This window comes from Schistocerca nitens, chromosome 4 (assembly GCF_023898315.1).
Source record: "Schistocerca nitens isolate TAMUIC-IGC-003100 chromosome 4, iqSchNite1.1, whole genome shotgun sequence".
NCBI classification, from domain to species: Eukaryota; Metazoa; Arthropoda; class Insecta; order Orthoptera; family Acrididae; genus Schistocerca; species Schistocerca nitens.
In genome coordinates, this window is record NC_064617.1 from 509,342,883 (window position 1) to 509,355,617 (window position 12,735).

Sequence of the window (12,735 nt, forward strand, 5' to 3'; positions counted from 1 at the left end):
AAAAATCATCAGAATGAAGCATAGTAATCACAAATGAATTGTTAGGTGTCGCATTCTCCATAAATGTTACAAGGTCCTTAGTTACTTGACATTCTTCCACCTCCTTTACTAAGACAGGCCGTTGTGATAGTATCAAGAAACATCTCTAGATCGCAAGCCCATCAAAATATCGAGCATAACCCGAGATTTCCCGAACTGTGACGTAAACTATTCAAACAATATTATGAAAAGGATTGTTGCTACTCACCACATAGTGGAGATGCTGCGTCGCAGATAGGCACAACAAAATACTGTCAAACATGAGCTGTGTGGTATGTTGTCTATTCTGGTGACGGCCTGTTTGACCGACAGCTTTGTTTGACAAGACTTTGTTTGCAAATGCGTTTAATTTGAGCGATAAGGATAATATGTTGCACCTGTCAGATGTGAGGATCAGTTTGGCTTTGTGCTGCGCGCCATGCACAAATTACTTAAATTCGTATTTCCCGCCTACATTCGGCTCGCTTCGAGCCTGGAGCCGTAGTTGCAAGTCAGGGGTTAGGCTAGAATGAAGTGTGTTATCTTTCTGCACGAAGGAGAGCTTACGGAATGTTGTGCAAGTGATCTTGTGTGACAGTATACTTTACAGTGGTTAGGAGGAAAGGTCAGGGCAAGCGGAAGTGTTGACACCATGCAGCGTGTTTTGGTTAATATTTCTCCGTTACTAAGGCACTCCTCCAAGGAGAGTTTTACTGCGTTTGGTACTAAAACAACGCTGGTCAGAAACATATCAGTCAGTTGCAAAAATTTTAATTCGTTTAAAATCCAGGATGTAAATGATTTCAATGAAAGAGTGAAGAATAGTAAAGTTCCCGTTATTGTAGATTTCTTCGCAACGTAAGTGTTATCTGTAGGCAGCGCACAGCTACTGTCTACCAAGTTGCTTATCAATTGCCTCTAATTTTTCTGTGTTACTAAATATATTTTGTTTTTTTGATAGATGGTGTAACCCCTGTAGAATGTTAGCGCCTCGTATTGAATCTGTCATCGCTGAGAAAAAGGGACAGGTAGTTCTTGCGAAGGTAGACATTGATGAACAAACAGATCTGGCACTGGATTATGACGTAAGTGTACTTTTGTATTTTCAGAACGAATTGTTCCTACTGCAACGGAGTGTGCGCTGTTTTGAAACTTGTCGAGAGATTTATTTATTGGTGTCAAGTCAGCTGTATATTTTTACGAATAAACAGTATGGTGACTTACACAGTAGGGTAACACACACGGTACATGCAAACTGCACTTTGTAGTACTAACTCGTATTTGTTGTGCCCATACGATATGACGCACTGTTCTCTGATTAAAAGGCAGGCGATCACTGTTTACTTTAGAGGCTGGAGCAGCAACTAACTGTAAGAAGGTCGTTGATATGAACTTTTGTGACTGAAGTAGTATGTCATGTTTCTAATATACACAGTACAGCATAATTGTGTATGCAGTCAAAAATTTGTGACATTTTTCCATAAATTAAACAATATTCAGTGTTTTCTAAAGTTGCAGTCCGAAATGTATTTAAAACTGTAATGATGTGCAGTGCTGCAACAAACTTCTAACCCAAGTCTCAAACTACAGAGTAATGATACCAAACCATTTACAGCAACTTAATGTTGTGATTGCCACTACATTCCAGCTGACAGTGCACTTAAGGATTGTTTCATGTACAGTAGTGATAAATAACCTGTGGTATCACAGTTTACTTTCCAAGAGAGCTGGTTCGCTAACATCTGTTTATGCACTACAGCCCACATAGTAATAATCTTAAGGGTCAGGTAACACCAGATGGAATCCATGACAAACAGGAAGAGTTTCATTATGCCTATCATAACATCCATTAAAGAATTTACACATATATGTAATTGTGGACATGATATTAAAGAAAAGTGATAATGAAAACAATGCTAAATGTATGTCGTCATATAGTGACATTGCATTGTATGCGTAATAGAGGAGAAAGAGGAGTGAGGGATTAAGACAAGCAATGGTATAACAGATGTTTAGATTATGGGCAACCTGCTGTTCCTATGTGTGTCATTAATGATTTTGTTTTTAAACGATTGGCAGAATTAGCTCTTTGGAGATGTACCTTTTTTGTTGTTGAAGTGTCAACATAGAAAGCTATACATGATGTGCTGGTTGGTTTCCACCTATTCCTGGCAACAACCTGATATTAATCTCTCTCTCTCACTACACACACACACACACACACACACACACACACACACACACACACACACAGGGACTTTGCTTGGTCTCAGTGTTAATTATGTCCTATTAAGCGAATGACTATTTTTCATTTATTTTTCCAGGTTTCTTCAGTCCCTGTGCTTGTAGCAATAAAGGATGGCAAGGAAGAAGATCGTTTAATTGGCCTGCAAGATGTTGACAAGCTAAAAAAGTTTGTTGATAATATATGCGGAAGTACTGCGGCAGCAGCAGCAAAAGCATCATAGAATTGAAAACATTACAAAGATCTTACTGTGATATATGTCCTCAGAATATTACTTCACATAGTTCAATAATGTTCTGTAAATTTTGTTATGCGTCAAACGTAATGCAGAAATGAATATAATTAAACCACTCCTTTCCCGAGAACAAGGCTCTATAGGCCTATCATAACAGACGGTGTTCACTCTTGTGTTATTAATATTCACTGTAATAAGACACTGGTAATAAAAAGTTAAGCCTGAAATGTTTCATACCATTGCCCTTTCTGGTTTAATTTTTCATTTCAGTTTCTACTAATACATGGGTATTCACACAATTTTTGACATGGGTAATTGGTACGTTTGCTTCATTATTTCAATAAAAAATAAATAAATAAAAACCACAACAGTAGCATCTTTCATGATTTACCTGTGGAAGTTTAAACTTTAACTATTAATGCAGAAAGCTCGTGAGAAACTTTCACCTTCACGTGTATTTTGTTATTTTGGAGAACCTCATCGGAAGACAAGGACAGGGGTGTGTATGTTGCAACTGCAGCGACATAGAAAAACATCTTTGCAGAGGTGAATGTGGTTCCAGACATCAGAGTTGCTAAGGGCTGAAATGACGCTACAGATTACTTCATTGTGTATGTCCAGCATTTAAGTCACAACTGTCTTGGAGTCCAGATAGTTTCAGCTTGACAGGTGCCTCACTCTAGCAGATGACAAAATGTATGCCGCAAAGGCGCGCGCGCGCGCCCACACACACACACACACACACACACACACACACACACACACACACACACACACACACACACACACACACACACACACTTGTGCTATTTTCGCAATGCATTTAGTTGTGGGATCCAAAAGCTAGATGTCAATAGATTAGATGTTCAAATGTAATCCACCAACAAAAAAGTTATCAAGAAATGAGAGCATACCAATTTTTTTTCTTGAAAAGTTTTAACGTAACTTCATTTTGGGAAGTAAGCAGAGCAAAATTTTTAGCAAAGCTTTGAGCAATGTGGCTAACAGCAGGACGAAGACTCTGCAGCATGAAACTGCAACAGTGTACAAACATATCATTTAATTCCTGGAGCCCCCAGAAATTGGACTATCATTCCCTGTGGTTCTAACCTGGTCCCTCATAACCACGTTATGATGTTTCCTATTGTGGAAAACTATTTGCATGATATAAATGAGCTGTTAATGAAAATGAAGGACTGTATAGCAACTGAAGAAAATTAGTGGAAAACTATTTCTAATGTTGGTTCACAGTGATAATGAAGTTCATACGTTTTCACAGTGAGCAGAGACAATGTAGTAGTCAAAATCAGTGTACACTCTTTGTTTGCACATTTTTACCATTTACTGATGCATCCAATGGTTAGCATGTTGAACAGGATAGTAAACTGATGATGTTCCAAGGCCAAACACGTGCCTACAAATAAAGTTACTCTATTTATTAGGTGTGGGGTCATACTTTCAGTTTACACTGGTGGCCAATAGTTTGTATAACTAGTAAGAAAACCAAACACTATCTGATACTTGGACAGCATCATTCTCAAACTTTAATGCCCACAGTACCAAACTTACGAAGTTCAAGACGATGGTTCCCTATTGAAACATGACCAGTTTGTCTTTCTGCGCAATGTACTGTGTGTTGTCAGTATGTTTTCATACATCATGTTTGTTCTTGTTGCAAGGTGTTTAAAAACTGTTTAAAAGAATAGATTTATTTATAATTTATTGCTTGAATAGCCTGACCAGATTATGGCCTTAAGGCTCCCTTCTACATCTGACAAGAAACAACACATACCACAGATATAACAACAACAATAATAGGCACTGAGAATGATATACATTTGTTTAGCACATTCAAAGCCATGCTTACTTAGTGTTATCTGAAGTGGAAGAGGTGAAAGAAGGAGAAGATTGAAATGGGCAGTAACAGTGGCTGTTAAGAAAGAACAGAATTTGAATAAGGAACTCTGCTGACAAGGGGGAGGGAAAAATTGTAGGGAAGGGATGATTGACAAAAGTCAGATGCATGCAGACTAGTTTATCAGAGAGATGGCTATTGTGGTAGGTGGGCCATTAGCTGTCTTTTGAAGTTTGTAAGTAATTTAATTTATCTGTTGTTTTGAGGAAGATTGTTCCAGAGTTAGCTTTACATGACAGAAAATGATTTAGAGAACACAGCAGCATTGCATGATGGTACAGAAGGGATTTTACTTTGTTGAGAATGAGTATTTTCGCTGTGTGTTCAAATAAGTGTTTGAGAAGGCAACAGAGCAAATAGTGTGTATGATGGTCTCTCTGTTTATCAGCAATTAGCCATGATAATTGTTGGTAAACAGGAGTGACACTATCATATTAGCATAGTCACATATGTATCATACACAAGCATTCATCACACGTGTGAGCTTTTTTACAAAAGCCCTTGGTGAATAGCATCACCATAGTCAAATATGAGTAGTCTTAGTGACTCTTTAAGAGCTTGAGCTTATTTTTTAAGCTTGAAAGGAAAAACTTTTTTATATTTCTGTAGTGAATGAAAACCTTACAGAGAAATGTGTGTTCAGATCAGTCTAAATGACAGTCCAGAATTATTCCCAAGTTCTTTGCAGAAGAAGTTATTTGTTTGCCATTTAAGATTTAAGGGTGGAAGAGTGTCTCTGAACTGGGTGGTTAAAAGTCTTGTGAGCAACTAAGATTGTATCTTATATGGCTAAAGTTCCAAATCTGTGTTCTGTGTGCACTCTGATATGGCAAATAAATCAGCTTTTACATGCTGAATGGCTGTGCACAGGTTTGTTGGACTTGCACATAAATATAACTGGAGGTTGTCAACATATACGTGATATCTGCAGTGGGGAAGAATAGTTGACATTATTAATATACATTCTCCATTCACATTAATGTGACCACCTGTCAAAATCCGGAATAACCACATTTTGCAGCGAAGAACACAGCGAGACATGCAGGAAGAGTGTCAGTGGTGTTCTGGATGGTACCAACAGAGATGTGAATGCCATGCCGCCTCCAGTGCTGTGGCCAGCTGCGCTAGGTTTCTCAGGTGAGGACACATACCACAAACACTTTGTGCAAGGTGGTCCCACAAATTCTCGATTGGGCTTAAATCCAGTGCATTTGGTGGCTAGGGGTGTACGGTAAACTCATCCAAGCATGTTCACTGCAAGCTGTGACATGCTGCATTGTCCTACTTGTAGGTGCCATTGTGCCGAGGAAAAATGAACTGACTGCAGGGGTGAACATTGTCCCCAAGGATAGATGCATACTTATGTTGATCCATTGTGCCTTTCAGAATGTCACCACCACCCAGGGAATACCACAAAAACATTCAACTTGATTCATTTGAAAAGGCCACCTGTTGCCACTCACTGAACATCCACTTGCAGTATTGGCATGCAAATTCCAGCCTTTGTCACCAGCGAACAGCAGTCAGCTAGGGTGCATGAACTAGGTGCCTGCTGTGGAGGCCCACTGAATGATAGATGAAGAGAGACAGTAGCTGCTTAATACATCTGTTTGCCTGTCTACATCTCCGCAGCTGTTGTTCCTGTTTACCACCCCGTCCTCCCTCCCCGGCATCTATGGCTATGGCTCATTGTGCACCCCAGTTACCTCTACACCAGTTTTCATTTGCACCATTTTGGAAATGCTTCCACCTTGGCCTGAAAGCCAATGCCTATGACCTTTTGGACATCAGATAAATTGATCCTGGACCGTGTATAACAAAAGTAATGGGGCCCAATACTGATCCTTATGGGTCCCCTGATGCTACACCTCTCCATGTACTCTTAATTCCAATCATTACATGATGTTGCAATATTATGAAAGGAAAAGTTGCTACCCACCATAGAACAGAGGTGCTGAGTTGCAGATAGGCACAACAAAAAGATTGTCACAAATAGAGCTTTTGGTCATTAAGGCCATTGATGAAGGCCTTAGTGGCCGAAAGCTTTATTTGTGGTAGGCTTTTTGTTGTGCCTATCTGCAACTCAGAATCTCCGCTCTATGGTGAGTAGCAACTTTCCTTTTCATAATACTGTTATATTCCATCCTGGATTTTACATTGTTTGATCATTACATGCTGTTGGTGGAATGTAAGGTATGGGTGAAACTATTGCACAGCACAAATATTTTGACTTGTGAGTTTAACAAGTAGAAACAGTGTTGAAAGCTGTGCTGGAATCCAAAGCGCACATTGCACATAATAACTGTCTGTTATTTGTCCATAACTTGTTTCTGTTTATCAGTCACTTTTACAAGAGGAGTCTCTGTGTTGTGATTTTGCCGTATTCATTTAAAAGGTTATTTCATGTTAAATAATTAGCTGTTTGTGGTCTACATATTGCAAAGCCTTGTATAACTCTGGTTCAGTGCAAATGGGCATGTAGTGGTTGTTTCTAGACTGTTGGGAAATTGCTGGATGTCAAAGAATGGGTAAAAATGGCTGTTTTTTGGGTGGAGTAGGAGACACTACGATAAGAGGTGCCGCTGTTTCATGATAATTCATGCCGCCCCCCCCCCCCCCCAAATTGCAAATGTCATTATGCAGATGCTACACCAACTTAAGTGAGAGACACTCGAGACCTGCCCTATAGTCCTGATCCCTACCCATGTGATTATCACACCTTTGGTCCCTTAAAAAAGGTCTGATAGGGTTGAATCCTGTTGGACGAGGATGTGCAGCAGGACAAGGTGTTTTACCTAATGAGTGTCCAGTGCATCAGGTGATTTTACCTGATTGGCCTACTGATTCTGGTCTGTATGGGCTTCAAATGCAAAATTTTTGATTGCCTCTCATATATGTGGAAGGAAGTAATATGTTACAGAACTCTTTTTGCAGTGTGATCCTCAGCACCTCCCTTGTTGCATCTGGACTTGGATGAGTACCTTGTGATTCATTTGTACAAAGCAAAACAAATCCCCGGAGACCACACTGAAATGCAGTACTACAGAAGCAGTCAAAATAAGGTTCTGCGAGTTACCTCCTATGTTGTTAAACTACACTTCCTTATGATTCATGCAAAGAATCTGTTTGGCTTCTGTCTTTATTACAACTAATGTTATATGGTCAGTCTACTTTAAATCACTTTGTATGTGTATTCTTAGATATCTAATATTTGTGCCCATAGTGGGTGGCTGCCAACTGTGTAATCAAATAACAGCGAGTCCTTCCATCTTGTTTGTATGCAGTATGTTACATTTGTATACAGAATTTTGAGGCCTGACACAAAGTGTCATTCCTCTGCAGCTTTTAATGCATTTTTACTAAAACTTTCTGGTGTTACAACTACCCTGTATACAGTATAATACCATAATTCACAAACAGCCTCTTGCAGCTCCCAATGTAATGTACCAGGTTGTTGTAAACAACATTAACAATAAGACTCATAACAATCACTTAGTAAATGTTGAAAGCAACTGTGGCATCTGATTGTCCCTATTAAGTAGAATAGGCTAAGTTCTAAGTGACAGGAAGTCTAACAGTGGAAAGTCCATGTTCAGATATCAACAATATTATGAGAAAGATAGATTGTTGCTCACTGTAAAGATGACACATTGAGTTGCAGACGGGTGCAAGGGGGGCAAGTGACTGTTACACATTAGAGCTTTTGACAAAATCCTCCTTCAGAAGGGAAAACACACACACTCACATAAGCAAGCATACTTCACACATATGTTACTGCTACTTCTGGCCAGAAAGCAAATGTGTCATGTCAAAAGGAAGCAGCAGTTCAGAGTTGGACAGGGATAGCAGGGTATGTGGGCAGGGAGTCAGTGCTGCTTGGCAAAGCGTGCAAGGACTGGATGGGGGGACGGCAAGGCTGCAAGGCACAGAGGGGGAGAGGAGCAGAGAAGAGGAAAAGCCCTAGTGGTGCATTGGTAGAGAGCAGTGCATGATGAGGGTGAGTGGACATGAATTTGAAGGAGATGACAGGATAGAGGGGCAGAAACTGTTGGGTGGAGGGTGTGGGGACAGTAGTTTTCCGTAGGTTCATTTTGACAGGTTTGTTAGGGCAACGATGGCGCTGGAGAAACAAGAAATGACATAGGAAATGAGCAAATGAAGGCATTAGGTGACAGAGGGGAGCTGGATAATGGAGCAAGGTATGTAAAAATATGCACAACATGTAAAAATACTCTCAGACACGCAGAAATACACATACGAACATGGACGGAATGGATGGTATATAAGAGTATTTGTATGTAAGGCTAAGTGAAGAAAGGAGGAGCGGGAGGGGGTGATTAGTTAGGTAGAGTTTCACAAAGTTCATGTGGCACAGGTAGGTGTAAAAAATATCGTGAAAATATGTGTGGATCAGGGAGGAAGTGTGGTCAATAGGAATAATTATAATTAACAGTGGGAAGAATTTGGGGTATGAGATGCTGCACCAACAATCCGTTCAGTCACAGAGCCATGTGTTGAGCACAGATGAGACTGTTGATGCAGTGTGGCTTGGATGTCAGTGTATGTGCAGCTTGGGAGGTGATAAAAAGACACAGAAAAGAAGGGAAAGAAAGACATTATGTAGAGGAAAGCTTTAGAGAACAGTCACAAAAGAAAACCTCACTAGGTTGTGGGACAGAAGAAAATTCGTTAGGCAAAATAAACACAACGGAAAGTCCAGGTTGGAGTATCAACAATATTATGGAAAGTATAGATTGCTATTCACCCTAAAGATGACATGCTGAGTTGCACACAGGCATGACTGAAAGACTGTTATGCATCTCAGCTTTCGGCTGAAGTCTTCTTCAGAAAGGAAAACACACAAAACACCTTCACACAAGGAAGCACAGCTCACCTCACTGCTACCTCCATCCTCTCTGGCCAGAGTGCAAGTACATTGTGTAGAATGGAAGCAGCAAACTGAAGTGGGGCAGGGAAGAGTAGGCACAGCAAAGTACGAGTTGGGGGAGAGAAGACTGGCTTCCTGGGAACAGCATATCTTCAGTGAAGAAACTCCCTTGTCCAGAAAGCTGAAGGTCTCAAGTCTTCACAGACTGGTACTAGCCTCCAGACCTAGTCTGCAATCAGATTTCCTGTGCCATATCCCCAATCTTCCAAACATCCCCAAGAACAAGCTACAAAGGAGTGCACCCCTGATCACCCAAGACTGGAACAACTGAACCATGTCCTTTGTCAAGGCTTTGAATGTCTATTGTCATGCCCTTAAATGACATCCTACCCGACATCCTTCCCACCCCTCCCACAGTGGTGTTCCGTCATCCACCAAACATCCACAACATCCTAGTCCAATCCCATGCCACTTCTGTTCCAACCCCTTGCCACATGGATCATCTCCCTGCAGAAGACCCACATGCAAAACCTGCCCAATCCACCCACCCAGCACTATCCTAATCTTACCCCAGCAGAGGCCAGGCCACCTGTGAAAGCAGCCATGTCCTATACCAGCTCTGCTGCAATCATTGCACAGCTTTTTATATGAAAGCAGCCATGTCCTATACCAGCTCTGCTGCAATCATTGCACAGCTTTTTATATTGGTATGTCCACCAGGATGAATCGCCACCACCAAACTGTGGCTAAGAGCAAAGTGGGCTACCCTGTGGTACAATATGCAGCTGAACATAAACAGGTTAGATTTCAATGGCTCCAGGGCCATCTGGTTAATATTTTCCGCCAGCTTTTATTATCAACACATTTTGCACTCCTGAAATCATCCCAATCTCAAGCTACGGTACCCTACTGTCCCCACACTCTTCCATCCAACAGTTTCCACCCTTTGTCCTATTACCTCCTCCTAATGTACAACCCCTCACCCCCACTGTGCACCACTCTTTGCCAACATATCCACCAGTCTTTTCCCCTTCTCTGCTCCCAATTGTCCCCTCTCTCCCCCTTACCCTCCTGGCATTACGCCCTGTCCTTTCACCATCCAATAACTCGATCCTGATAAAATTAGGAAAAGGATGGATTGCTACTCACTGTAAAGACAACCCTCTGAGTTGCAGAAAGGCACAATGAAGGAATTGTCATCCATTATATCTTTCAGCCAAAGCCTTCTCTAGCTAAGAAAACATACACATTCACAAAAGCAAGCACACAACATGCACATATGACCACTACCACCGGCAGCTTTCAATTCCAGTTGGCACTGCCGATGGTAGAGGTCATGTGCACATGAAATATTCTAGCTTGCGTGAACGTGTGTGTGTGTGTTCGTTCTTTGCTGGAAAGGCTTTGGTCGAAACCTATAATGTGTGACAGTGTGCAACTTAACGGGTTGTCTTTAAGGTGAGCAGCAATTTATCCTTTTCATAATACTGTCGACATTCCACCCTAGAACTTCCATTGTTTAACTATATCCTAACATACAAGTACTCCTTTGAATTGAAGGTATAAAAAAAAAAAAAAAAATCTGCAGCACTGTCATGGGTACCTCCATGGCACCCTCCTATGGCAACATGTTGATGGTCCATGTAAAAGGAATCTTCCTAGCCTAAAAAAGAAGAAGAAGGAGGAATCCTGGTCCGATTCATGTTCATTGATGATATCTTCATGATCTGCACTCAAAATAAAATATACCCTATTCTCATTGCTTCACAACCTCAACACCTTCTTTCTCATCCACTTCACCTGATCCTCCTCAAACCCCATGTGCCACCTTCCCGGATGGTGACCATTTCCTCTCTGATGCCTCCATCCCCAACTCTGTTGACATAAACCCACCAACAGTATTTGCGTTTTGATAGCTGCCATCCCTTCTACCCCAAAAAATCTCTTCCATACTGCCTGGCCATCCATGGACAGCATGTCTCAGTGACGGGAACTCCCTTGCCCAGTATGCTGGAGGTCTCGCAAAGGCCTTCGCAGACAGGAACTAGCCAGGGATCTTGTTCACAAACAGTTTCCTGTGCCATATCCCCACACACCCAAGAACCAGCTACAATGGAGCACCCCCATCATGCAATAGCTACCCCAACTGGACCTGCTGTACAAAATCCTTTGTCTTGGCTGTGATTACCTACCGTCATGTCCTAAAACTTGGGACATCCTACCCAAGATCCTTCCCACTCCGCCTAAAGCAGTGTTCTGTTGCCGACCCAATATCCACAACATTTTAGTCCATCCCTATGCCACTCCTGTCCCAATCCCTTGCCACAGGGAGCATATCCCTGTGGAAGACCCATGAGCAAAATCTGCCCAGTCCACCCATCCAGCACTTTTTATTCCAGTCTCATAACAGGCATATCAGAGTGCGGGCCTCCTGTGAAAGCAACCATGCCCTATACCATCTCTGCTGCAATCATTGCACAGTGTAACGTTCCCTGGCATTTTCACAGTTTATTTGTACCATATACGCCGCTCTGGGCAAGTTGTATATATCGTAATTATTGAACAAAAATATTACTTAATGTGGTATTAATTATTCTCCTTATATTTTTATTGTAATATTTCTCTGTATTTAGGATAGGAATTTTTCTGTATTTATTTTGTGAATGTAAAATGTGTCAGTATTTGCTGTATCAGAGATATCGCATTTTGCCAGAAATCAATTTACAAAGAAATGTTAATAGTCGGGAAATGCTATATAAGGACTAAACATTATGTATTCTTTGGTCTTGTCTGATGAGACGCGATTGAGGTTGGACGCTGTGAAGAAGCTTTTAACGAATGTGTAGAAGTCTTTTGTCTCCGTCTGGACTTAGCCGCCATTAGACGATGTGTTACGAATTAATGTGAGTTGAATTGTTGTTTGAGCTAAATATATCAGTATTTATCAAAAGTGTGAATTATTTATGTAAATTAGCTTGCCCACGTCATCTATAAAATTTCATTAAGAATTTTTCAGCATTTTTTAGCGGTGTTGCTGGGCTGTGCCGCGACCAACAATCGCAGATCTGAAGAGGCGGCACATTTAAAAAATTATCAAACCCGTAAATCGGGAACAAATGCATAAAAATCAATAGTGAATTAAGGAATTGTTCTTTATTTTCAGTGATCCTGTGGCTGATAAAATTTGAATTAATTATACGTTTGTGCATTCGTAGGCGGATAGTTAATGTTAGTTAACACTGAAATTTAAACAGTATGGTTCTTTAAAATAACTCAAATGCATAGTGAAGTAGGTTTGATCAGTGATAAATGTCGGCTTGGCAATAATTACAACATTTTCTGCTGATAGAGATAATCTTGTGTTCTATGGCTATTGCCGGGATAAAATTCAGTAAAAAATATTTAACAAAAAAACCACTGCATCAGGAAAGTGT

General features: G+C 40.8%; 1 protein-coding gene across 1 annotated transcript; it reads left to right on the forward strand.

Annotated features, from left to right (window-relative positions):
* The first annotated feature begins 552 nt into the window (after positions 1–552).
* On the forward strand, positions 553–2,725 carry LOC126251613 (thioredoxin, mitochondrial). Its single transcript, XM_049952153.1, has 3 exons — positions 553–876; positions 980–1,103; positions 2,343–2,725. The coding sequence occupies exons 1-3, from the start codon at positions 671–673 to the stop codon at positions 2,484–2,486; spliced, it is 474 nt and encodes a 157-aa protein (XP_049808110.1). The 5' UTR covers positions 553–670; the 3' UTR covers positions 2,487–2,725.
* The last annotated feature ends 10,010 nt before the right edge of the window (positions 2,726–12,735 follow it).

What these genes read in the sequence shown, in the direction of transcription:
- LOC126251613 (XM_049952153.1), top strand. Translation starts at nt 671, where the DNA reads ATGCAGCGTGTTTTGGTTAATATTTCTCCGTTACTAAGGCACTCCTCC. An exon ending in ATTGTAGATTTCTTCGCAAC is followed by an intron (nt 877 to 979) that starts GTAAGTGTTATC and finishes TTTTTTTGATAG; the next exon opens with ATGGTGTAACCCCTGTAGAA. An exon ending in ATCTGGCACTGGATTATGAC is followed by an intron (nt 1,104 to 2,342) that starts GTAAGTGTACTT and finishes TTATTTTTCCAG; the next exon opens with GTTTCTTCAGTCCCTGTGCT.